Source organism: Wyeomyia smithii, chromosome 3 (genome assembly GCF_029784165.1).
Source record: "Wyeomyia smithii strain HCP4-BCI-WySm-NY-G18 chromosome 3, ASM2978416v1, whole genome shotgun sequence".
Classification (NCBI taxonomy): Eukaryota; Metazoa; Arthropoda; class Insecta; order Diptera; family Culicidae; genus Wyeomyia; species Wyeomyia smithii.
Window position 1 is genome coordinate 276,864,560 of NC_073696.1, and position 26,656 is coordinate 276,891,215.

Consider the following 26,656-nt stretch of genomic DNA (forward strand, 5'->3'; position numbering starts at 1 on the left):
GAAGGCCATCAGCGTGAGAGAGCTAAGGCTGACAGCCTACTGTGTGTTTGTGTGGGGCAGGCAGCAGTGTGCTGTTTATGCAGTTTTATTTTTTCATTCTGTTGTTGCAATATTATTCTAATGCATTCAAAGCGAGCCCCAGACTGGTGCGTTGCTGACTGGGCTAGTACCTGGATGTCGTCATTAAAGCCGATCCAGTCACCTAATACACAGTTCGGATTTCTGCACATTGCCAACTGCGACAGATCCGCACCGCGCGCAGGGCCAACTGCGACGACGGTTGCGCGTGAACAATAAATTATGTAATTGGCTTAATAAAATTATGATAACCTTGCAGTAATTTGTGTTGTAAATTAGCGCGAAATGACGCCTTTTTGTCGACCGCGGACGTTTCACTGTGCAGTGCGATAGGGAGACAGACAGACAGACGGACAGACTGTCAGTCTTGCATTGTGACACATTCATCATATTCTACCTCAGTCCTGGTGCTGAACTGACACTGACTCATGCACCTATATGCAATAATGTTGGCAAACGTCGCTGGTGGCTGGGAAAACTACAGCCACTAAGGGGAGGGTGCGTGGGAATCAGTCAATAGCGTTAGAGGGGAGCGACAGAAACAGACCACAAGGAATACCATTAATTACTAATCGATTTTGTTCTGCTGTGATTAGAAAATTGATCGCAGTGCGGTTGGTTAAGCGGAATGCCTCTGGCTGACACCTGCATCGGGCCGTGTTGTTGCAGAATGAGGTTAGGTGTAACGAAACGCGCGCACGGCTAACGTGATTAACGATTTTGGTACGCGCTCACAGTAAGCATTGAAAGTTAACCTCTTGACGCAATTTGATACGGTTGATGGTTTTATTTTTTTCCTCTGTCTCTGTTTGCTTGTTAGCCACCTGTACTTGAACAAGGGTATGTCCCGACAACTGTTATAAACAATTTCTTAAGTGCTCATTTCCTTGGCCATTCCAAGCTGACCCGAATTCCATTGACAATTGCAAGCAGTCCGATTCGAAGGTTGTGTCAACATGGATTTGACCTGTTATCTTGTGGTTTTGTTCGATATCTACCGTAGAAATGGAGCAAGCGTGTGACCAGTTTGTTTAACACTGATAACAATGCGCACTGCTTAAAAAGGTAGGATCGGTCGGCTTCTAAAGTAGCCTTCACGTAACAGCTGTTAAGCGCCTGTGTTTTGGATATGTACTTTTAAACTTTATCCACGCGTTTTATGATATCTATGTGCGCACCGCGACGATCGTCATTGGAAAACCCAATTTAACGTAGTTTCGGGTTGGACACCATAACAACGATCTTACTGAAGTAACAAGGCAAGAAGCTCAAAAGCGAACGCCAATCGTGTCCATGAAATCGTTGCCTACTATGACCTAACCTGGGTATGAACTTCAAGTTCAAACGCTTCCACGCACGCTGGACACAAAAGTTTTACAGCTCTGCCCTGAACCATATTCTATTCTGGCCGAACCTTTCGCGCCTAATTAAAGTTCTCAACCGATCGAGCTCTAAGTCGAGCCGGTATGGTGCGGTTTGGAATGTGAACGCGATCTCTGCGCTTTTTTACTCTCGCTCATTTTTCGATCTCCACAACCAGCCTACTAAGAGCCGACCGGAGCACAGTGGCCGGAAGCCGGACAAAACTCAAGTTCTAATTATTTATATTTTATATTTTTTTTTAAAGTTCTACTGTATTGAAAAACGTGTTTTTCAAATATTAAGACGATTGGATTAAATTTGAATTTTTGAGAGCACTTTAAACGCTGTTGAGTCATGTTATTTCAATGATTTTTTTCGCTCAGAGAGCACATACTGGGGATTTACTTTACCTAGTAAATACTCACCTAATTCTTATTCGAATTCAATGCGATAGGTTGCATTTTGCAGATAAATAATCAGATTTGTATTTCGTGTTGAATGTTGTTATATAATTCATCATAACTTTTGTTAAATGTTTGGAATACCTATTGAGTGGTCTGAAAAAAACTTTTTTTTTTTGCGCAAATGTATGCTACACGATCTGAGCCATCGGTTGCCACAGGTCGCATAGTATGCATTTCATAGGAAATTTTCTCTACTTTTCGAATATTAAGGTCCCATTTTGCCCTTTTCTGCCCCGCTGAACAAAAAATTTTAATTGAAAATAAAATAGTTTGAATGAAGGCGCATGGTGATTTGTGAAAGTTACGTTGTTTTACAGAAGTAGTTAGTAGTTTAATTCAATTGTTCTAGAAGAACATCATCAGCTTACGTTCCGATGTGAAAACAAGGTAAAATAACACATATAATTATATTAAATTTACATGAATATTCATTTTTCAAACCAATGCATGAGGTTTTAACATTACTTGTCATCGTCAGTATCATCATGACTGAAAATTAATGAACCTTCCACCTCTTATGAGAAAGTGCTTTTCGATGTGTTGTTGTGTCACGAAACATGTCACCGATAGTTCTTTCACGTGATCCTTTCCAGGCATTTATTTTCTCGTGTTTTCCGGTTTGCTTTATTCATGCTTTCTTGGGCTCCTTCCGAAAGTTTGCCAATGGGGCTCGAAGATTAAACGATTATTTCACCTCCTTGAATTAGTAATTTGTGCACTGTTGTTGAACATCCATACAATTTTACGTAATAATGAACGGTAGCGTTGGACTTAAATTTTGATGCATCAATTCTTTCGCCACTCGAAATCGTTGCTAGCAGCGTCTGAAATCGCAGGATTAAATTTAACCCTCTAGTGCCCAGTGTCGCCTCTAGACGGTCTTCAGTTGAACTTCTAAAAAGCTTCAATAAGAACTTAAAAAATGTTTATAAATGTTTGGGCACTAGAGGGTTAAATCGACTCCTGCTATCTCCAAAGAAAATTCTGCATTGAAAAAAAACGTATTGCTGTAACAATGTTATTGCTGTTTCCGAAGCCAGCGTGCGGTTCGTCGACATGTAGACCAAGTTTGGCAAAAAATTCTCTTTGAATTCGCTGTTTGATGCTGTTGAGCTGATCGATGTTACCTGTTTTCAAATATTGAGAATAGGTAATATTTCCATTTAATTCTGCTCCGAAAATTTATTATGAAATTTAAGTTCAATGTTCAATATTAAATTTAAATTCAATATGAAATCTGCTCTCTGGAAAAACAGCAAATATCGACAAATCAATAAAAGTCTACACACGGACTATAAAAATCTTCATTTTCAGATAAATTTGCATATCTGGTATCCCTGATTATTATAATACGATGGTGACACGTCACGAATTATGCACTAACGTATATAGACACTGTATTTTTACTTGTATGAAAACACAAAAAACTGGCATAACCCCTTTTGACCATGTTAAACGACAATTTTTTATTTAGACTCAAGTTTTTTAAATCTATTAAAATGGGACCATTTTGCATATACCAACATATGATATTCTGTATAGTTTGTTTAGAATGCACATTTCTCTCAAAATAGTATAGCGTGAAAAAAGACAGAACAGTTAATTATTTAATTTTTTTTTCAAGGCAGCTAATTACACACAACATTGATTTTATATGAATGAATATTTCTTTGTTTTCTACTCACTTATTTTAGTTTAACGTATTTAACATTTTGTTTCCTAAATTAATGCGATGTATTAATTGAGCCAAAAATGATATCTCTTCAATAATACATCATCCCAGTTTTCCAACTGCGAAATTTGGCACACAATCGGATAGTTCACATTTTGACAGTTTATGCTGTTTTCCTATATTCGCTTCGCCAGAAACTAACTATACTGACACCGTACTTATTTAAATTATATTCATAATTAAAGTTTTAAATTATAATTTTGAAATAATTCATTATTATGAAAAAAAATATATTTTATATACTATTCTCAGTTTCGCTGATGACTACTGAATCCTCAAACATAACAAAAAATGGGAATATAAATGAGTAATGATATACATTAAAACACTACGACGTAATTTGAGCCATGAGAAAATTTTAAGGGGGAGATATTTTTCCAACTTTTTGAATTTTTGATACCAAAATTAAATTTTTCATAAAAAAATCAACCTTATATGGATTTTTCTGCTTTTTGAATGAACATTTTGGGTTTTGTCCGACTTTTGTTCGGAGACCCGCCACTGTGCGGAGGTGCGTGTGCGCAATACGCGTAGGTACCCATACCTATCGGCGATCGAAGCAACCGCAGCTTTAGGAATGTCTTGACTCAATTAACCACAGAATGGCCACTGAATGGCTAAACTTCTTAACATGATGGATGGCGAATAAAAAAAATCACATTTGATCATCGATAAAAATGGAATTGGATTATTAAAAAAAAACTGATTAATCTGCTATGCATACAAACCCAACTTAAAGCATAAAGCCATCCGAGGGTTAAGTCACACAAGCCGTCCATAATCTCCCGCAGCCTTTGATCGCCGCACAGGTAAGTGTACAAAAATTCTGAAAAGCTCGTCTAATTGATCAACATTCACGGGGCGCGCTATTTCTATTCGTACGTGTTGCTGCACTTGCGCTCGAACCTTGACATCGATTAAGGTAACAGAGAACCAGTGCCTCTCCGGCGGAGAGTGGCTTGGAGTTCAACGAAAAAAAAAAAAAAATAAAATAAAATAAACAGCCGGCCTTTAAAAGAGTAATTCGCTACTCGACTACTGGGTCGGAGAAGGGTCAACGCGAGGGGGCTAAATTAGTGAGAGTCGGGGCGTAAATTAACTCTTTCGTGGCAACTTTGACGTGAGTTCGTGCGGAGAGTGTACGTACAGCTGAGGTTAATTAAGTTGTTCTCTTCTTACCGGCCGGGGAGCATCTTTCCCATGTTCTTCGGATGTACCGCGAATTTTGCACGTGTTTTTAAGCCGCCAACCGGCTTTAACCATATACCGGTACAATTACATCGAGAGGCTTTGGATAGTTTGTTCTGGAGGGATTCTCATCGGTGCTTACTAGTTAAGCAAGCGTTGGATTTTTCACCAGTCGACCGATTATGATTGATGTGCTGACAGCACTGACAGGTTTTAATGATCGATGCACGAAATCGATTTCATTTGCATAGACCTCTAAGCTGACAGTTACTTTCAATTGTATTTTAGCAATTGTCCAGTTATTATAAGAATGTAAAATGTTTAAAAAAATCGAATACCATCAAAAATGGGTATGAATCATTTGAACGTATGTCCAGAATTACTTAAAGTTAGACAACTTGTGTAACTTTATTTGGAAGGCGTGAAAAGTAGCTGTGCTATGGTCAAGGGTGTCTGATATTATTACGCAGTTTAAAAGAACAACTTTCCCTTGTTCTGAATGATAGGCAGCAAATGGGTGGATGGTCGCTTGACGGTTGTTGTTGTAGTTGTTTCGGAAAAATCCGCCACCACCAGTATTTCTCCTACACGTAAGTTTTTCTTAGCTTCCTGGAAAAATTCTGTTTGTTTTAACGCAATAAAGTCATGTTTTCGGACATCCGGAACTGTCTCGATGAACCTTTCCGAGAATGTTTCCGAGTCGCTAACTCTTGATTCCAGAAAACATCTCTCTTGTTGCGTCCATTGCTTGAATATTACTTTCTCGATGGAATTATCGTCCAAAAATGACCAGATGATGTTTCGTACTGAATCCATTTCGCCACAGGCAGTATTAGTACATCTATTTAAAAAGCACATTTCTAAAGAAGGATTACAAAGGTTCAGTTTGAAAACGTCTTTATACGAAGTAAATGCTTTTTGGCCATCAGCCTGCTCAGTTCGATCAAACTTCGCACCCAAAAACATAAACTTAAAATTCACATGTATCGCGCAAACACAAACTGTGTGCATCCCTGCTGCACCAGCTAGCACACACTCAGGTGGACGCAGCTCGGCAAATTTGGAAAATCCAATGTTTTTTCAGGAAACTTATCTTTGAGAAAAGCGAACATTTCGTTGAGATTACCCAACACCAATCGTTTTTGCTTAAGTACACGAGTACTTCCTTCCCGAACACTCTTGTATTCTTTTCTTCCTGCTAGCTCTTTACTCACGTCAGGCTCACGGTAGAACGCTTTTGGGGTTTGGCGAACAAAGAATGCCTCTCTCTTCCACGCATTTTTTTATGCTCCGCACAAGCCGCTCGGGGCACTCTAATTCTTCTGTTTATTATAAAATAAAAACAGATGATGTGCAAAGAAACCCACCTTAAATCAGTTAAGCTTACTCTGTATGTTAGCGATGGTCCAGGATTTTGGAAGAACCGACAAGATTTGAATCTTGACACTTGAATCCGTACAAATGCGAAACTTTTCCTTCAGATGCTTCATCATTTTGTCTCCAGCTGTTTCGTATTTTCCGCTCTTTGGGCCGAGAACAGCGTCAAATAAGCTTTTCGAAGCTTTTGCAGCTTTGGAATGCTTATCGACTGTATACTGTTTAACACGTTTCACCTTGGCTTCACTTATTGGTGATTGACCAAGCGATGCCAGTGTGGAATTGAGACTTCTCAATTTTGAATCATTGATTTCGGCATAATCATTTTCATCTTGGACCTCTGTGTGGTACAGAATACATAGATGAAGTAATGAGTTTCGTTTAACTCCGTCAGTTTTAAAACCTCACCAACATCAGCTGAACTCCTTCCGGTTTCAGCTGGCAACGATAGTTCCTTAGAATCTATACTGCCGTTCCAATCATAGTAGTCCCATGTTCTACACACACCTTATGCACGCTGGGACAACTATGCTTGGAAGGGCAGTATAGCACGAAGAAAAATCCATAAGCCTTGATAGACAAGCGCTTGTAATCTTACCAATTTCAGCAATTTTTTCTTTAAGCTGGTCATTCCGCAAAGAAGATTTCGCCGCCGCTCTAACAGCTTTATCGCACTGAACACAAATTTTCTGACCCTCAACGACATTTTTCACGTGTTTTCTGAGCTTGTTGTGGTATAGAGCGGAAACAGGCTTCAAGTTCTTGCGGTTAATAGTACTATGTACATTCAGAGGATTGCAACAATGCTTCTGTTTGACTGTATAAAGTCGACCAAACTTATTCACATGGCTATCGCACACAGTTTTTAAGCATTCAACACCAGATCGAACTTTTGAAAGATACCATTCGCGAGATGAAAATTGCTCTGACGACCGATACCGTTTTCCAGCGGTACAAATTTGTTTCAAACATAATCCAATAGAACACACCATCTTCAAGAGTAAAACTACTGCACACTAGAGGGATTTTTTAGCTACTCAGAAAATAAATTGTTTACAATTCTGAAATCATAGCCTACTAGGATATCATTGCAAATGCAACATTCCATGTGGAAACGTTTTCGTGAATAGGGAAATACCAGAATCTTGCAAATTTAAAAATGCTGTATCTCTTGAACGCTTCATTTTGTTTCTTGCTGTTAAGTGATTCCTATGTAAAATCATCTGCTAAACACATTGGCGGGGTTAAATCCAAAATTGAAGGGGGGGTATTTTGAGGAAATTGCAAATTAAGTTTTAAATTCAAAAAAATGCAGTGTTGGCAACACTGCAGAGAAAAAAATTTCTTGTAGTTTAATTCTACAATTTAAACCCTTCAAATTGATATGTCAACATCCCTTGTAACTCCTCAGGGTGCTGAGATATCTGCAATTTGAAAACCCAAAGTAATCCACCTAGTGGTGAGACCCAGCCTTTCTCATTCAAACTTATTATATGTTAAAATAGATTTACACGATTTAAGAGAAAAAATACTCTGAAAATTTCTGCTGGTTTCATTTTTCACTCTAAATAAGAAATTTCTGATAGGCAACAGCACAACTATACCGAACATTCCAAACCTAACATTCACACACATATGAGCATACATTAAACATACAAATGCAAATACCATTAAATAAATATGTTTCAAATACATCACGCGAAAAATCCAGATGACTACTTCTGGTACATCCTAAAATGGCCAAATTTTGCCTAATCCGGGCATTTCAATGGCGAAGATGCCGACTTTCAGTTTCTGGAAAACAACTTAAGATGACCAAATATCATCCATTATGAGTATTGCGGAAGCATTACACCCAGAGGCCAGAAATCTACTTAAGACGTCATTTCAAATTTCTAAATACATAGCTTCCGATTTCTGGAAAACAACCTTAAAGAGACAAACATTACCCAATGTTTTTTTAAGAACATTATCCCGGGCCCGCAAGCCGGGAGTTATCTCCATATTTCACTTTGAAACCAGATTTTGCAGCTTCCGGTTTCTGGAAAACATCCTTAAATTGTCAAATACAATTCAATGATGGTATATCCACTTTTTGGGTACTAGAATATTGATGTTATATATAGAGTATTAATTTAGGTATTGTATGTAATATTTGACGTAATATTTGTGCTGAAGAAAAAATAAAATGATAGAAATGACTTTTAATTGCAACTTCAATCCCGAGCAAGGTCGCAAACATTGAAATAGTACAATACCAAATTTAAATGATGTTTAGGCCACGTATTTTGATCGTAGCTATAGTTTTAAACAGTCTCCGGGTTAGGTTTCTTTCTATAACTTTTAAACCACATACATTACATTATAAAATTCATTGTTTAAGGGTTTTAAAGCCAATTAATTTGAATTCAACTATGTTTATGGCTTCTGAGATATAGAAGCAGAGCTGCGGAAAGTCAATATCATTCTACTGACATTACGCCAAAATGATGCAACATCAGAATCAGCCAACTACGATGCATGGTTCATTACAAAAGATTTTGCGATGTTACAATGATTCTTTTAGCGTCAACTCTCACTCTCATTTTTTTCTTGCTATCTTTCTCGATCATTCGGGTATGGCTGTACTGAGATTGAACCAGCAGAAATATCAAGTTCATTTTGACAGCATGATGTTATGAGGATACCAAACATAAAATCAATGGTTTTTCTTCAATTGATATGTATGATATTGATATATGGTCGGCGTGCGATCAGACCGAACTAAGCGCCGTTTTCTCAGATTGAGTTATTGACACCCAGTGGATATGAGAAGTAATAATCTATCTATTATGAAATAACGAAATCGTTCGAGCATTTGATAACACGCCGACTAAAAGCATTGTCAATAAACAACTATTACTACGTTTTGTAACTGAGCGTATTTTAGTTTGGTACATTTTGAATCTGTATGATCATTCATTATTATTCTCAGTAGAGAATATGCTTCTTCATAACACCAATTGTAATAAAAAGAATTCTATTAATATTTTTCAAATGATCTCATATATTAATATTGCATTTTTATTTGTTTTTTGACAGCATGAGTTTATTAAATTGATTCTTGAATATTGTGCATGTTGTAGGTTAAAATAAAAACAGTGTTAGTTCGCGGCAAAAAATGAATCGCGGGTGGTAAAACATAAAACTTTTAAATATGTATGGGTATGTATATTTATATACAGATCCTGTTAAATTTTGGCACGGTTCAACTTTGAAACTGTTCAGTTTCGGTTCGGAACGGTTTTGCTTTTCTCCTAGTTTTCATTCATATTTTCTTTAAACGAAGAGGATGGCCGGAGTTAATCGACTGGTTTCGGATATATAGCCGGAATATGTTTCAGTAACATGGTAACGATGATCAAAGCAGTGCTTAGAAGTGCCTAAAATCCTACCATGCCTCTCATTGAAAAATGTAAAAATGCGGACCTGTTTCGGTTGTGTTCCGAATACTCGGGGTTGTTGTGCCAGCCCATCAAGCGACACCTATAGCCACTGGTTTGAAATTATTAACCTAGTTCATTGGTGGCCATATCTTAAGTTGGGATCGTCACGGACCGCAAAGCAGATCAAATTTAAATTTAAATCCTGATAGCAACAAACTTCAAGCTGGCACTGACATAATCACGCTACTGAAACGATTTTTGATATTCCAAAAATCACCTTGATTTGCATTGCAGTGATATTTCCGAGTGAACTCTGTATATTCACGACGATTGACAATGAGAAGCCGAAAATGGCAACAAAAGAGACAAGATATTGAATCACTTGTCGGATCTCAACGCTTACTGTGATGGTTGCTGGCTATTCATGAGAGAAAGAAACGAGTGCGATGATATTTTCTCTCTCATCATAGTCAGCATGTTGCTTGGATTAATCGCAGCTCTGTATAGAAGCGATTTTCACATTTTGCCGCAGCGCCAAAACTGAAAGTTTGATTACAATGAAATTCAATTGTAACCTAAGCGGCAAATAAATCCTTCATTTGACACCGAGGAAGTATCGGTCAGACCATCTCTGAGAAAAGTGAGTGCGAAAAAAAGGTGCACATACACACGTACACACTTACACTCACACATGTACACCTATACATGCATACATGCAGAAAATGCCCGGTTCGTCGAACTGAGTCGAGTAGTATATGACATTCGGCCATTTGGATTACTTTTCTACCATTTACTTAGCTAGTGATCGCTAGGAGAAAGTCAATATGTTTACTTTCATTATGTGATTTCACATTTTTATTAACAGCGGACAAAGTTACAATCCGATTACAGTGAAATTCAATAGCAACCTATGGGGCAACTAGATCTTTCATTTGACACTAATTTTGTGAAAATCGGTTCAGCCATCTCTGAGAAAAACGAGAGTTTGAACAACTTCAGGATAACTTTTCTTTACATAACTTTTGAACCATATGTTCAATCATTACGAAATTTAAAAGTTAAGTTTTTGGAGACAGCCCAATCATTTGCAACCAGTTCTATTGAAATCGGTTGTGTGGTTTCTGAGATATTGATGATTCGTGATTTTTACATTTTGATACATAACCTCTAAACTAAAAATCCGAATACAATGAAATTCAATTGCCACCTATGGCGCAACTAGACCTCATTTGCAAATAATTTTATGAAAATCGGTCCAGCCATCTTTGAGAAAAGTGAGTGAGAAAAAAAAATTGTACATACACGCACACACACATACACACATACATACTTACATACAGAAAATGCTCAGTTCGTCGAACTGAGTCGAGTGGTATATGACATTTGGCCATTGGGACCACTTTTATACCTTCGGTTTTTACAGTGATTGCTATACCTTTCTAGGAGAAAGGCAAAAAGGTGTTTTTCCAAATTCACAAAAAGTTATCCATCTACTCCCTGAACATGGAACAACAATCAATAAATAATAATACTGTACATTACTGAATCGATAAAACCAAGGCGAAAGAGCCGTTTATGGTGGGAAAAAAGTGCTCTTTTACTAAGACAATGCTTCTGCTCATTTTGCCAGCGATACGACCGATATACTGAAGGAATCATACTAAGAACTGCAGCAGATTATGTACTGAGCGACTATTCCTTGTTTTCTTGCTTTCTTGCTTGTTTGTGGCTCTCTGGTAAGCGAAACAAAAGACGTAAATTTTTGAAACACATGACGCGCAGCGAGCAGCTATCACATAGTTTACAAATAATAATATTTAATAAAAAAATTTAAAGTTTAATCTTTTGACTACGCCATTAGATACAGGAAATTCATCAAATTGGAACGGCGATCAAGTTATATGTTTGGGAATTTAAAAATAACCTGGCCTCCCGCCCTTGCAACGCTAATGAAATAGTTAAAACTCGAAATCGTTAAAACGCCTGAGTTACTAAGCATTCTACAAACCGAATTTATTGATGATCGGATTAGTGGTTTCCCCACTTCCACTCTCTGCATGTCGCAGTTAGTGTTTCTTGGTTATCGTTAAAGACGTTTTCAAGTTTACAAATTTCTAAAAATTTCCAAAAAAATATTTTTGAGCTTTAGATCGTTGACATTTGACCACTTAGATTATTACATAGGTAAATGCCGTCCTATCATGGCATAAGCAGTAATAATCCTTCATGTTTTTTCAAGAGTTTTTTTCAGTGGCATCTCCTCGTAATGTGCACTTTCACTTTCCATAGAATTCCATAGAAAATCAAAAAATCAACTAGTATTATACGCCGTGTACAATTTCTAGTGCACAAAATGATAAGTCAACTGCCAAATTCTCTCGATATCGATGAGTGTTACGAGCGAGAGGCATAACACTGACCAGAACGTTGTATTCAGTTCGGGTACAACGAAATGATAACTATCCCTAGCGACTGACTAAAGGCTTACTACTTCAATAGATTTGTGAGAAGCATAGGGATGAATTATCTTCTCTATGTACTGTACTCTATGTACTTTCCATCCTACCGATCCAGCAGCACCAAAAGAAAACATCACATCCTGGTGCTTGTTCAACCTCTTGGGATGTAGGTTAAATGATGTCTCATCCCCATTTTATGCTTTGTTGGGGTCCAAACAAATTACGAGGATTCTCCTAAAATATACGCGCATTTGCTGAGGTTATAGCCTCCAGGATACGCAATGAAAAACCTGGATGCCGGCCCAAGAATGACGCGAACCTTATTTCACCTGCATTGTCAATAAAATGGATAATAATACTCACAAGACAATTGTTCTTGAATGATGTTGCTTTTCTGTCAGAAAATCTGTTATCTTGAAAATCAGGATCCTTCGCGAAACTGGGATTTTGCATTCTTGCATTGTAATGAGCCAAACAGCTATTTGCTGCTCCTATAGTTTGTTTTTTTCCACTCGGTATCGAAGCTAACATCGCCTATTACAATTTTCACAATTCAAAGACTGAGAAGTTACCAACCTCGAATGATGTTGTTGTGAATAAATCGTTCAGAAATAAGAATGAAAACACTAAGAATTTCGGAAAAATCATCTGGCGACGGTTTGTTTGTTTACCGTCGTTTTGATATGGCGATAACTGGTATTTCCAACGCGTGCTATGATCCACTTCGCATACCATATTGATGGTGATTTTGTTGCCAGAATAAAAGGGAACATTTTTTGTTACAAAACACAGTAAAAATCTTTCAAGCTTAGTTAATGAGATCTAGAGTTTCTTCTTGGCATTGATTATATTTTTTTTATTTGTTTTATATTTTTGTCTACAGATTCTGGAGAAGTCTTCTGCATAAGGCTAGAATTAGAATTTATTTCTACTAAATTTCAAATTGACTCTTCTCTCTCGCTCTTACAGCAACGCGATGACCGACGGCGGGCGAACCACAACGAAATCGAACGGAGGCGGCGAGACAAAATCAACAACTGGATCCACGAGCTGAACAAGATTATCCCTGCGGAGCACATGAACAGCCCCTCGCAGGACCCGCAGGCGAACAAACAGAACGGCGGAACCGGTGATAATCTGTCTAAGGGGGGCATCCTGGCAAAGGCTTGCGAGTACATTACCCGGCTGAAAGACACCAGCGATAAGCTGACCGAGTGCCTTGCCGAAAAGGATCAGATCCTGCTGGAGAACCTGCAGCTGAAGGAGAGCATCAACCAGCTGCTCGCGGAGAACAAACGGTTACAGTCCGAGCTGCAGTTTGCCCTCGCCACGAACGTCAAGATTGAGTCGTAGCCATCGTCTAAAAGTCATTATCACGTTATCATAGTTTAGAGAACTAAAACAAGAGATAAAAAAAAGGAACTACTGAGTAGGTATTAGCGCCATTTGAACGAAAGTGAGAGAGTGAGACAATTAGCCGCTGTGTGATGGTGCTGTGTTCGGAACGCTGTGCGATCGATAGAAACACAAGCACACACACACGCACAAACAGACCCGCGTGCAAGTAAACAAAACAAACAAAAATCAGAAACACACACAGAGAATCAGTAATGTAAGTATTCGTCATTATTAATTAATCGATCAATTTACCATATAGCGTTATTTGTTGAACTATTATTGCACTGAGAAAAAAGCAAGAGAAGAAAAAAACCGAAAAAGTGTACATATTAACGGAACGAGACAAACAATAGGCACGCGAGAACAAGGCGAATGAAAAGCCCCTATGCGAAAGGAAAACATTGGTAAAATGCCCGTATTTCGGCAAATAGTAATAACCTACCCACAGAATAAGAACGAGAAATCAGAAAATCGCTCAAACAAATCCTCCCGCATTACCCACTTAGAACTGTACATAGGTACCTAACCACACACAGACTCATGTAAACATAATCAATTTTCCTATCCCTTAAGAATGCTTTTCGTTCGTTCCTGCCGTTCTTTCGTTCACTGTTTTTTGTTTCGCTGCGAAACCTCCTGCCTAAGTTTAATATAGGTCCTGTTTAGTGCTTAATGTTGTACGTATTTAGTCTAGTATCTCCGCGATCGTCGTTGATTTATTCATTGAAGTTTGAAATGTTAATTTTTTTTTTTTGTTACGACAAACTTCCGCGTCACCGTCGCCAACTGTCGTCGCACGCGTGTTGTGGCCATCCATTTAGTTTAACCTTGTTCAGAGCTGGGGACACGTTTTTGTTGAGGAGTTAAATCCAGTTCAAGGGGGGTGAGGGTGGTAGAAGCAACGGAGGGAGGGGCACATATTCATCCCCAATTAGCGGGTTGATGATCGCACAAAAGCCTGCTCTCGGTTTCGGCAAACGAGAGCGGGGTTAACTCGGCGTTCGACGAAGTCGTCGTCGTCAACCGGCAACGCAAAGGTGCTAATCTGCAGTTGTTTAGGTAGACTTATTTTGACGATCGATGACGATGGATGATGGCTACAGTGCAGGTATTCCCTGGGGGTGCCATGCGGATGACCACTTTCGGTACGAGTGGGGTGATAATTGATTCATCCTCTCAAGATATGTCGATCGGCGGTTTGTAAACAATGGCTTAGCACACTGTGGTCGGGAAATTTTCCACTCAAACTGTTCGAATTGACTTAAAAAAATGGATTATTTTAAAATTCAAATCAGATGTATTACTGGATGACTCGACTTTTCAATCAAATTGCTTGTTTGCGATGACCGGCAGTTGCTTCGAGCGAAGACCTCAATAAACTTCAATCGATCGGATTAAGTCTATAATCAATTGTTACAATTTGCAAGCAATTAACGGTTATGACGGAGATGTTTAGTAAGTCTCTCACCCTAGACGTAGTAGGCCTTACACAAACACATACATACGCGGGGCGCATCGAAGTGGGCGTCGTCGTTGTCTGTAGGAGACAGTTCTACAGAATCGCATGCCCGGCAGCGTCCAAATTACGGGGAAATACTAGAGAAAAAACGTGACGCCTGTCCTCCGCTCAAATGAAGTGATTAAGATGCGGTGCGCTATTGGAGAAAAATAATCTACAATTCAACGCGAAAACCGGTGGAGGCCAGTATGCATTGTCCGGCCACATTTGCACAAGCTGACATTTACAGTGGAATTACGAGGCAAAAGTTACCCCACAGCTTACTGGGATTACACTTTTAACAAAGTACCGCCAACCCTGGAGCGGTGACAGTTCCGGTTAGTGCCAAAACAATTGGCTTAAACTTTGTTAAAACCCCGTCATGGTTTGCTTATTTTCAATTAAACTACCTTTGGTGGTTGATAAGATAAAGCTGTTTTCTCTAAAAATACCCCTCGAACGATAAGCGTGATGTGAAATCCGTTGTATCTATTAAAGCTTTAACCGAACTCATTTCCGTCGGGTTGCGCGGCTTAATAATCCCAATATCCGATGGACGGCGGTTGCCAACAAAAAAAAAACTCGAGTTAGTAGCTGCGTACACACCTTCTGTGTACTGTACTACTATCAAGTGCTTCAGTCAAGTCATGAAAACAATCTTTCTTCAGATACCGCGCCCAAGTGTACTTGTGATAAGACACAAACCGACCTGTCGTCACGGCTCGGCACGCAAGTCATATGAAACGCAACGTAACGACTGATCCGATAAACATTGTCCCCGATCAATAATATTTGGTGATAAAATTTGAACTAATATTCGAATTATTCATTTTTGAAATGCTTTTCCCTATAAAATCTTCCCTACTAAAATGAGACGCGGGAGATGAACGCTTGCTCGAAGGTTAGCCAGAAGAATGTCCCCCTCCTGGTCTTACACAATAATGGCGAGCTTGGAGCATGATAATGATGAAAGATGATGGGGTGTATACAAACGCAGTCTTCTCGCAGATAAGTTTCGGGGGCATTGTCAAGTCGGTTGATTGTAAATTAGGCCGCTGAAGAATAGGATCTGTGTTATCAAATCAAAAGCGATGACGGATAAGGTCGCAGAAGGCGAGATTTTTTCGTGGCGTACCAACCACACCATTTAGGATGTGTCTGATTTTGGGTGAATGATTTTTTTCTAAGTTCTCTTTGAGGTTATTTTTCGATGCTGTTTTCCTGTAGCTACAATTTTATTCATTCATAACTGAAGTTCACTCGCAACGAAGTGTTTATATACGATTATCGAAGACCATTGTTCTGAAAGATAAAGAGAATTGTTGTTTATCTGTTATTGGTTAACATTGTTTCCGTGTTTATTATTGAACACATGTTTTGATTCAGAAAATGTTTTTTGAAATATTTTGAAAGCTGACCTCACCTCCTCGATGCAAACGTCGCCTACCGTGACTGACAATTCAACAGATCTGACGTAGTTCCAGCAGTTGTTCGTTAATTCGTTTATGACAGTAGATTACTTAGTCGCAAGGGTGGCGATAATGCGAAATTGTGTATTTTATGTCTTTACTTTTTTCCATTTATCTCGCAAAAGGCGTCAACGTCAACCAGCGAGTTGTTTTTTAGTAAAACGAATAAAAATAAAAACATATTTTTAATCTATTTCATGTGCCATAAAAAATTAATCATAGAAAGATATTTAACAGTGGTTAGAACAATAAGAATAACATTGAATTCTAGCGGTGCCATAACCGAATAACCAAAATTGAAGACGGTAATGTGAATTTATACTTTGACCAAGTAATAAAAATTCATCATAACGGTAATATAAAAAATTTTAGAATAATTAATTATAAATTCTTTTTTCAATATAAAAACTTCTTTTTCACTTTTTTTCAATTAGGCGTATACTGTTACTAAGTGAATTAGAGGGCAGTGCCAACGGTTATTTTCGTTACGCAGTCACGCCTTATTTGGAAGCATGTACAATTCCTTTCAACCGCAATGCAATGGTTGCTGCGATGTATCCTCGAAACTCTATCAGACAAAACGGTCTGTTGAGAGATGTGCGGATTATTTTCGGGTTTTCGATCCAAAAGAAACACGTCTGGAATAATTTATCTCAATTTTTTTTTATTATTATTAGGTACAGGAAATCGATGTCATTTTTTACCTATAACAACTTTGCTCCATTTGTCATAGTGCGAATTCTTCAACTGCAGCCTCCAAATACTAAGCTCTGAACGTTGAATTCTAAAATATAAATTCTCATCTCCAGAATCAAAATTCATGCTCTGAGCTCTTCTGATTGATGTTATAAACTAAACCCTGAATTCTATTTTCTAGACTTAAGACTTTCAAAGAAGCTCAAAGGCTAACCTCCAAAAACCAAAATTCGAACTCCAAATTGTGTAGTCTAAGTCTAGAACTACTTTTCAACACAAGAAATATGACAAATTTGTGTTTTTACACAACTTTTTCATGTCAATATTTGGCGACTCATGAAAAATTTTAACTTCGAAGAGATTCGCACTATCGAAAGGCCCTGAGTATCTGCTTCACAACGCCGAGATCAACAGTGAAATTTTGCACCTTCTTTCGCTGTGGAAAAACCAATTGCAATTTCTTGCCAAGCTTCGTCAGGTATTTCTTTTCGCAACATGTACTTCGGTATACCTTGTGAAATGACTACTGCACATCCTGCAAACTTTTGAATATATTTATCCTTGTTCCGGTCCATATACGGCCATCACACTTTCTCTCTAAGAGTCCGCCGCATAGTAACTATTCCTGGATGTTCGCAATTAGCCAATTCCAATGCTCCTTTTAGTTTTGAAGGAGGGATAATCCTATCGTCCCTAACCAATTTCTGGCTGAACAACGTTCAGAAGAACCGTCATACTTCCAGAAACCCAAAGTCCACAATCCTTTCAGCCGCGGCTGCTGGTTTTCTCGTACTTTTCACTTCTGGCATAGTTTTCACTTTGAAATTTTCGGTTCCACGTCTGTTTGACTACGGAAACACCAGAGGCATCACATTCAAGCTTAAATGAGTGCCCTTTTTGGATTCATAAGGATTTCTCGATTAATATGTATTAATATGTAATTCTCGATAATAAACGACTCTTCGAAGGATCAGTAGTTCAACCATCTTGTTTCACTTGTCGACGAAAAAGTTATGCGGACGCCTGTAGGAACTCGTATGACTTAGCCATTCTCCCTAATCGCGGCGAAGATCTGACGTATCAACGGCTTCGGTGAAAGGTTCCAGAGGGCAATGCTTATCGAGATCCATCTGAAATAAACATGTGTAAAAATTCAAAATTCAACCGATGAACGATAAACGATTGAATTCTGCATCTCGACTTAAATTTTGATATACAACTTGGGAATATTAAATTTTCAATCCTTTCTGCGATTCATTTCTCCATCTCGTTACCTGTTGCTACTTTTTCTTTTACACTTCAAAATAGTTCGCTACCTTTTGCCGCAATTCGGCCTCCACCAGAGCCTGACAAAGTCATTTTCAATTGACAATTATCAGGTTATAATGACACTTTGACCCGTCGCTTTCAATTGAAAAGCTTTTGTATAATTTTTGAGCACTTCGTGAGTCACATGACACCCAGTCGAAAGCTTTTGCTGTGATTCTGACAACTGAAGGGCTTGAAATTGATACGAACGCTTTTCAATTGAAAGCGGAGATTATCACCGTCACTCTCAAATGACGATTCTCAATTGAAAATGGCAATGAGCGCTGACGGAGACAGAAGGCGAAAGAGGGAGGAAATATTGATCGAAACTTGCGTAACGTATTTATTGGATGCCATTGCCGTTCTAACTACGGCTTGCGGTATTAGAAAACTACCATCAAACGACGCGATGCGGTGCTAATTTCAATTGAGACGCTGAAGGAAAGGAAAAAGTCTCTCTCTCCGTCGATTGAAATAGTCATTAGTTTCATTTGAAATTATCCGAAAGAAGAAAGAGGGAAAGAGAGAAAGAAGTGATTCGTTGACAGTAACCTAAAGGAATCAAGTGAAAATGAAACTGTTCGAATCGAAATGACAGCGCGAATATATCAGTTTCATTGTTTTGTTTCGAAAATGTAGAGCCCTGGCCTCCACTCCTTGATCCTTGTTGCCAAACTTATTCTATTCAACTCCACATCAAGTTGCTTGAGACTCTGGACGTTTAGGTGTCTCATCCGTCTTTGCCACAACTCCAGGAGATCCGATCACTTTGTGACATACAAAACATTTTAACCTTCCTGTCACAGCTTGTACAGACCACCTTGTTGCTCTTCAATCGCAACTCGCACTAGTTTTTCATTTTCGTTGATCAAATTCGCAAATCTTCGACACTGACAACAGGTTCATTGTAACTTTGATTATGCTGGATTCACCTCCTACGTCAGCTAATATATTCAGATCACGTTTCGAGGGTTCTCCAGTTCTTCAGAATAGCGACACATAAGGGACGAAGATCCGGGGTCGAAAATCCAATCTTCCATGATCCGTTTTCCTCCGTTTGACACCATGTTCGACTTCGGTGGTTTTTTCGACGCTTCAAAGCTCATGATCATGAGTTCATACGTATTCGGCAGCCGCATGAACAGGATACTAGACATCCAACGGTCATTAACTTCAAATCCGATTGTAGCTAACTTGTCATCCAAAGATTGGAAAGGCTTCGACCGACTCACACTCCACAAGCTAGATCCTGGTCAACTACCGAAGCAGTCCAAGTCCCCGGATGTAACCGCTGTCCTCGTGGAAAGTCGCCTTTAGGCTATTCCATGCTTCCTTGGCGGTCGTTGCATGCTAAGTTTATTGGGTCGCAAAAGCTCGTTACGATCGCTTCTTCGGTAGATTGTCCGCGGGGATCGCCTTCCCCACAATTGAGCACCTTCTCGACCACTTCCACTTGATTTGTCCCTTTTCAGACTAACGTTATGTAGAAAAGGTATACCACAAAAGATCAAAGAGGTATACCACAAAAAATCAAAATAATGGTCGCAGTGGTCCAAATCTTACAAAAAAAAAACGTTATGTACATTTAAAATCTGGAATAATATAATGATCTGTATCTCGCCAACGGATTGACATATAAATGAGGTTAATACATCAAAACGAAGGTAATTCACTGTATTTGAAGAAAAGAATATCAATACAAATCATTTCTCTGTGTTTCTAATGAAAATTCGCATTTTCCTCCCATCAAACGCTGCACACCTCCGGAGTCTAGGCACTTTTGTTTTACATTTTGGTCATCTGAGTCGCGTCTCGAGCTGTTTTTTTACTTTCTCTTAAGCGTCCGCTTTATTATTGCCCAAAAACTCTCGATGGGCCGGAACTGCAGGCAGTATGTTTTTTTTTTGGCAACGCGCCAAATCTGGCCAAAACTTCACGGGACCTTCATGGGCTTTAACGAAAGGTAATACGCGATTATTCTTTCTTGTACAGCTTCGAATCCATAAGACCGTCACGAATAGTGTAGTATTTGCTCTGCAGCTGCATATCCCTTGCCAAATCATTAGTGTTTTGGCCAATTTCTCCTTAAAAACAAACTTAATCTTTCCAGGAAATTTTCTCGTGCCATCGCCATGTAGAATTTTTGGCCAGGAAGCTGTCCGAAATTAATTTGACGTAAGTTTCATCGTTGATGAGTAGGTATTCGAGCTCGAGCTTTGGTGACGAAACTTTGCTCTGGTTCAACTTGCAGTCATTGGTTCCACTACGACGCTTATCTGGAGACAGTCGCTCCATGCGCTTTCGCTCCCTGAAACTCTTTGAGCACAGAATACACGGTTGATTTGGCGTTTTTCAACGATTTCGTGATCTTTATTTCGGACCACGTTGGATTTTCAACGTGAGTGTGTAGAATTTTTTCCCTCCTCTCGGCTTCCATCTGGAATAATTTTCGACTCACTGCACGAAACACCGTGAAATTTCTACCTCAGAAAGTGAGCGCCTAGATAAACACAATAAGTGATTCCGGATTCTAACTGGACAGAACTTTATTAATGATTAAATTCCAGACTGTTCATCGGGAGGAATCTTATTCTTAAGGTTGCAAAAAGGTCTCGTTGGGTGCTTTCACTTTTGTGTACAACCCTTGGGCCGTGGCATTTGAGAGTAGAGCGTTAGGCATTACGTAATTTGTATAAGACGCCTCTATCACTTTCGAATAAAACTGTAAACTAATTCTTCATGTTTCCTTTTCTACTGGTTCCAGTGTAGAGATGCTGTGCTGATACTTCTCTCGTTCATGTGTTTTCAATATTTTATTGGCCGATGTAATATAGCGATCCGCAGATATCGGTTTTCGACAAATGCTGAACTTCAGTGTATCGTCTTCTTTTCTGGTTATCAATAAATTCAGAAACTTAGTTTCCCGTCCACCTCCTTTTCTACGGTGAATTTCGTGCCGAGTGTTGAGCATGTTTAGAGTCTGTTCTAGACGGCGCTTCTTCATCGGTGCGTTGCGTTCCACAGGCGAGGGAAAAACTTGTTGTTTTCTGCATTGCCTTCAAAGTCGCTCATAAACAGATTCGCCAGAAGATGCGAGAGTTAACTACCCATACTCAACCCGAAATTTTGCTTGTAGAACTTCCCTCTGAATGCGGTGTTCGACTTAGCCTTTTGTGGTTCTTTCGACGCTTCAAGGCTCGAGATCATGAGAGTGTAGGTCTCCGATAGTCCCATCAAAAGGATAATAGGCATCCGACGGTCATTAACTTTAAATCCGACTGCAGATAACCTGTGTCGAGTTGTCATCAGAAGATCACTGTAGGCTTCGACTGACTCACACTCCACAAACTAGACCCCGGTCAACTGCCAAATTGGCCATGTTTTTGTCTTTTATGAGCTTGAGAATCGTTTTAAGATGATTCGATGCTTCTTTTCTGCTCTTTCAAATGTTTTGTCACTTTGTGGATCAGACTCACTCTATTTTTTTACACTTATATTTCCAAATTGTGTCATATTTTGTGAATTAAAAATAAACCCATTAGCTTGCAATACAAGTTGATTCATTAGCCCTAAACGATCGGTCTGTAAATACGTGAAATATTATATAAAAAGCTATTGTTTTTAATGGTTTTAAAATCCCCTTTATACTGTACTCAAAAATAGTGTGTGGCCATAGTGGCAATTGAACAAAACGCTTCAGTCGAGTGCGCATCTCTTACTTCACAAGCTCTAACTTTAGGTTACAAAACGCAAACGAACTCTTCTGATCATAGTAACCGTAGAGATGCAGTGCGTGAAAGTTCGCCTCGCGCAATGACAAATTTTTGTGAAAAACAAAACGAAAGTTCGAAAAATTCAATAGTGACAAAAGCTCCAAAGCCTGATTTCCCAAGGCCACCAGAGCGTCTCCGGTGTGTGAACTCGAATCCATTCCGGGGATGATGATACTTGACTAAAGTGGGCCACGTTTTGTGCACTTTTGTTCTTCTGTTCTTTCCCCGTAGCTAGTGAGTGGGCAAGTGGGGGGAGGATGGGTTCAATTACACTCATTTAATGTATATTACTCACTGATAGCCGGAGCTTTCATGTGATGATAATGACGCGCCAGTATAACAACAGGGCACCGTAAAAATGATTTTAAGCGATTCTATACATTATACAAGGTTGTGTGCTTTTTTTCTCTGCCTCTACTTTTCATTTATTATCTGCTGCTGGTGCAGCAGTAAAAACGCAGCAATATTATCAGAGTTGCAGCCTGAAAAGAATAGGGCGATTCAATTATCGTCTCCCATATGGAGGTCCGTCCGTCGTTGTTGTCGCTGCAAACGGAAACGGCGGGCTGCGGGCTCATCATCAGCTTCGATTGTCTCGCGGGTCGGTTTGTCTGTTTAGAGTTTTCACCGCCCGTCAGAGCGTCACCAGCAGTAGCAGCAGCAGCCAGCACACGACAATCAGATATGCGAGTTTTTCACGTGTTGCCCTTTGCAAAGCCTGTGGAACTGTGCGGGATATGATTGATTTGTGTTCGAGAAGAAATAGCTCCAGGAGGGTAGGGGAGCAGAGGAGGGAAACACAGCGCACACGACAGTTATGCTTGATTATCGATGAAAAATGAGCGACATGCGAGTCATGCTATGCATGCATTGTGGGGGGAGGTTGGGAAATGCGGAAAATATGGCTGTGGAGGCCGATTCGAGTGATGAGCCCTTGCATCGCAATCGAACAATACTCGGAAATTTCTGATTCCATCCGTTTGACATTTGATACCATGCGATAATCCAAGTCATCATTGCAATTATTTTTTCTCCCCTTTTTCCACTTGGATCAGAAACGATTGATTCTCAACAAGGTAAAACTAATGTTTGCCAATTATAGAAGCATTACGCGCTGGTTTGCCCTTTGACTATATTGCACAGTAGGCGCCGTTTGCATTGGAAAACAATAGACACCTCCTAATCACAGTAGAGAGAAAACAAAGATAGAAAAGAAAAGACATATCCCCCTCTCTCGGCGCTTTAGCGTGTAAGTGTCTTCGGAACAGTTTCCTGATATTTGTTAAAAATGTTATCATTCTAAAAGATGCCAAAAAGTTTAACACGCTAAAACGTCGATATAAGGATCATAGATCGTCTAGTGAAAGTTTGGTCCCACTGTGCTTCAGTTTTTGGATGTTATTAGAATTGTTTTCTATTTTTGTGGCAAAAATTTAATTGGAATTCGATGTTGTTGCGATAGAATAAATCAAAGACAGCTTCTACCCCCGCGTTTCCGTGCTCAAAATTTTATTCGTTTTTGTGTTATCTTATTATTTGCTTGTTTCACCGGGGGAAGAAAGAAAAATTCTCTTCTAAGACTAATCGTTTTTCGTTACCAATAAACAGTATGGTTTTGTGCTAAATCATGTTGTTGAATATTATACCGTATATTGTAGAAGAAACGATAATTAGGGTAAGCGCTAGGAGAAACACGGAAAAGATTTTAGCAAAGACTAAAGAGAAAAAATACCTAAATATATATATATATGAATGCGGATAAATGCAATAATAGTGTTATTATTTTATTAAATAATTACCTACTAATCGTAAGTATTTTACTGATATATCAATATTATATATATAAAGTATTGGTTTATGTACAAAAGTTGTGAACAAAACGTGCGAAACGCGAGGAGAGCAAGTTACTATTGCAATAATATTCAAAACAAAAGCATAAAGCACGCAAATCAAACGCGTGTAGGAAGTGAATGATCATACTTAAAGAAACAAAAAAAAAGAAAAGCAAATAATACTGAAAAACCAACTGCTACTAAACATATTATTACGGAAATCTAAAATAACGAAATCAGATACAATAATTAAATTATAGTTATCATTGAACTTTTCCAAAAGTTATTAAATTATTGCTATTACATTAAATATACTTAAAAGAAGAAGAAGAAAAAAAGACAAAATATATTAATATTTATCAACCAACAAATTGAAGCAGAAATTTTACAGAACAAAAGCAAACATTATACACTAGTTGACAAAGAAGAGAGGAAAAAAACTACTCTGAAATAAGCAAACAAAGTTATATCTTAAATGTTGTTCATTAAAACCGAAGATCCCGAAAAAACGGTTAAAGAAAAAAAAACAAAAAATATTCGCAGATAGATTTCACCACAAGTTTTGATATTCAGTTACTTATGATACGTCTTGTAATAAATGTGTTTTTCTTATTGAGAAAAAAAAAATACCAACAAAAGGACAGTAAACAAAAAAAAATATCCACATACCCAACGGCTGCCGCAATAAGTTTGCGCTAACTCTAGCAGCATTCGAACCTAAGCAAGCAAGCATCATAGTAACCATCGAAAACAAGCGAAGTAACCCAACTTTACCCGTGTATCGTATATTAGTGACTATCAGCATGTCCGATAATTATGATTCAAATCCCAATTGAGTGAATCGAGCACACAAGCAACAGAAAAAGACAAACAGACTTAGTTGTAATTTGCGATCATGCCCGTAGAGAGCTGCGAATCAAATCAAACCCAATAAACTATTGTGAGAGAAAATAAAGAAGAAAAAAAAAACAAATTATAACGATGAGAAATCTGTAGCGAATTATTTTGATTTGACAGTCCTTGACAGCGCAGCAGGCTGCTGCACGAGCGTGACAAAATCGAGCCATGTTTCTAAACTCGAGTCTCTAGAAAAACCTTATCAACGTACTTTTACGAAAAGTACCCTCTACAGACGGTTTCTAATATAATAATCATATATTGTGGAATTTTCTGAGTCTCGCAGCTTGGCCTCCTGTTATCGAGTGAACCATTCTCTGATACGCGTCTAATTGGAGGTGCTCCGTTTGATTGATTGTCCAATTGTACGTCAATGTATCGAGCTTTTATTTATGAGGTAGGAATTAACTTATTCCATCGTCAGACTGTCACAGCCTATCTTGCTGCAGGCTCGCGAGAGAGGTCACGGAACGAATTTCCAACCCAGCAGCGGATTCGGGCCGGCTATTTACGGTGACGATGACGATACGATTATCATGATAGCGCCCTGCAGTTACGAAACCGTTTTTTTTTTCGCTTGCCATAATTATAAAACTCATTGCGATTCGGATCGAAATTGATGGTTATCACTCTTTAAATTTCCAGTTCCATTTTAAAGTGCACATGCAGTCCTGGTGATCAAAGCAACCGATAAATGTGTTGCAATTGCAATATTTTTGTTACAGTTCACAGTTGTAGTGTTCCACAACAATATAATAACCGGTGAAAAATTATTGCTTTGTAAATTTCTTTCGGTGAGCTGAAAGTGCAGTTTAGTTATCACATTATCACATTACAGACACGATGTTCGTGACTTCGAAACAGCCTGAAACCAAATAATGTTTTTTGTTTTGCGATAGTAGAAGTTATTAGTTTTGTTCGCGTGGTGAATACTTAACCTCACTTTGTTCGATTCGGGGTATCAAACACAGGTAAGCCTTACCACCACTCACCTCGCAGGTGATTCTCGCTTTGCAGGACAGGAAATGTCTGGCGGAAGTTCTAGTTTCTTACCGTTAGAACAAGGGAATTCGGCCTCTTACAATAAGGTACGTAGTTATGATGATGAATTCTACCCTATCTGTATATTTATATGATCTGTATATTAGGTATGTTCTTGTTCCTAGCAGCGATTGTATCCTTCGATTGCTAATTCATCTGCCGCGATGAAGAATTCTATCTCTGTCGTACAGTGGAATTGTAGATGTATCATTCCGCAAATTGATTTTTTCAAAGTTTTGATTAATGAATACAAATGTGATGCATTTTCTCTTTGTGAAACTTGCCTTACATTATTCGCCTTGATCGAGACACTCCATATGGAGGAGTACTTCTAGGGATTGAAACGTGCTATTCTTTCTATCGTATTAACCTCCTCTCGATTCCAGGCATCGAAGTTGTCGCTTGTCAAATGACAAAACTAGGTAAAGAGCTTTGTATTGCATCAATATATTTTTTTTTCCTGTAGGAGCCTATGACCACTGCTACCATTAGTTAGATATATTGTGGTATACTCCGCGTTAATTTTTATGCACTGTCAGTTCGTTCCATCACTATGGGTATCAGTGATAGTCGCACCCAGACTTTGCATTTCACCCCAAGAAGGTATGACTTCTTTGATGAAGTTCCTTACCTTTATTTTTTCAGCAGACCATATCTCG

At 38.7% G+C, this 26,656-nt stretch overlaps 1 protein-coding gene across 4 annotated transcripts in view; it reads left to right on the plus strand.

The window, feature by feature from the left end:
* Positions 1-25,048, plus strand: part of LOC129726898 (upstream stimulatory factor 2-like) — a 48,058-nt gene extending 23,010 nt beyond the window's left edge. For all 4 annotated transcript variants that reach the window (XM_055684111.1, XM_055684112.1, XM_055684109.1 and 1 more), the window contains one exon: positions 13,055-25,048. In XM_055684111.1, the coding sequence (XP_055540086.1) occupies positions 13,055-13,438 (384 nt within the window). In that variant the 3' untranslated portion in view covers positions 13,439-25,048. The remainder of the gene's footprint in view (positions 1-13,054) is intronic.
* The last annotated feature ends 1,608 nt before the right edge of the window (positions 25,049-26,656 follow it).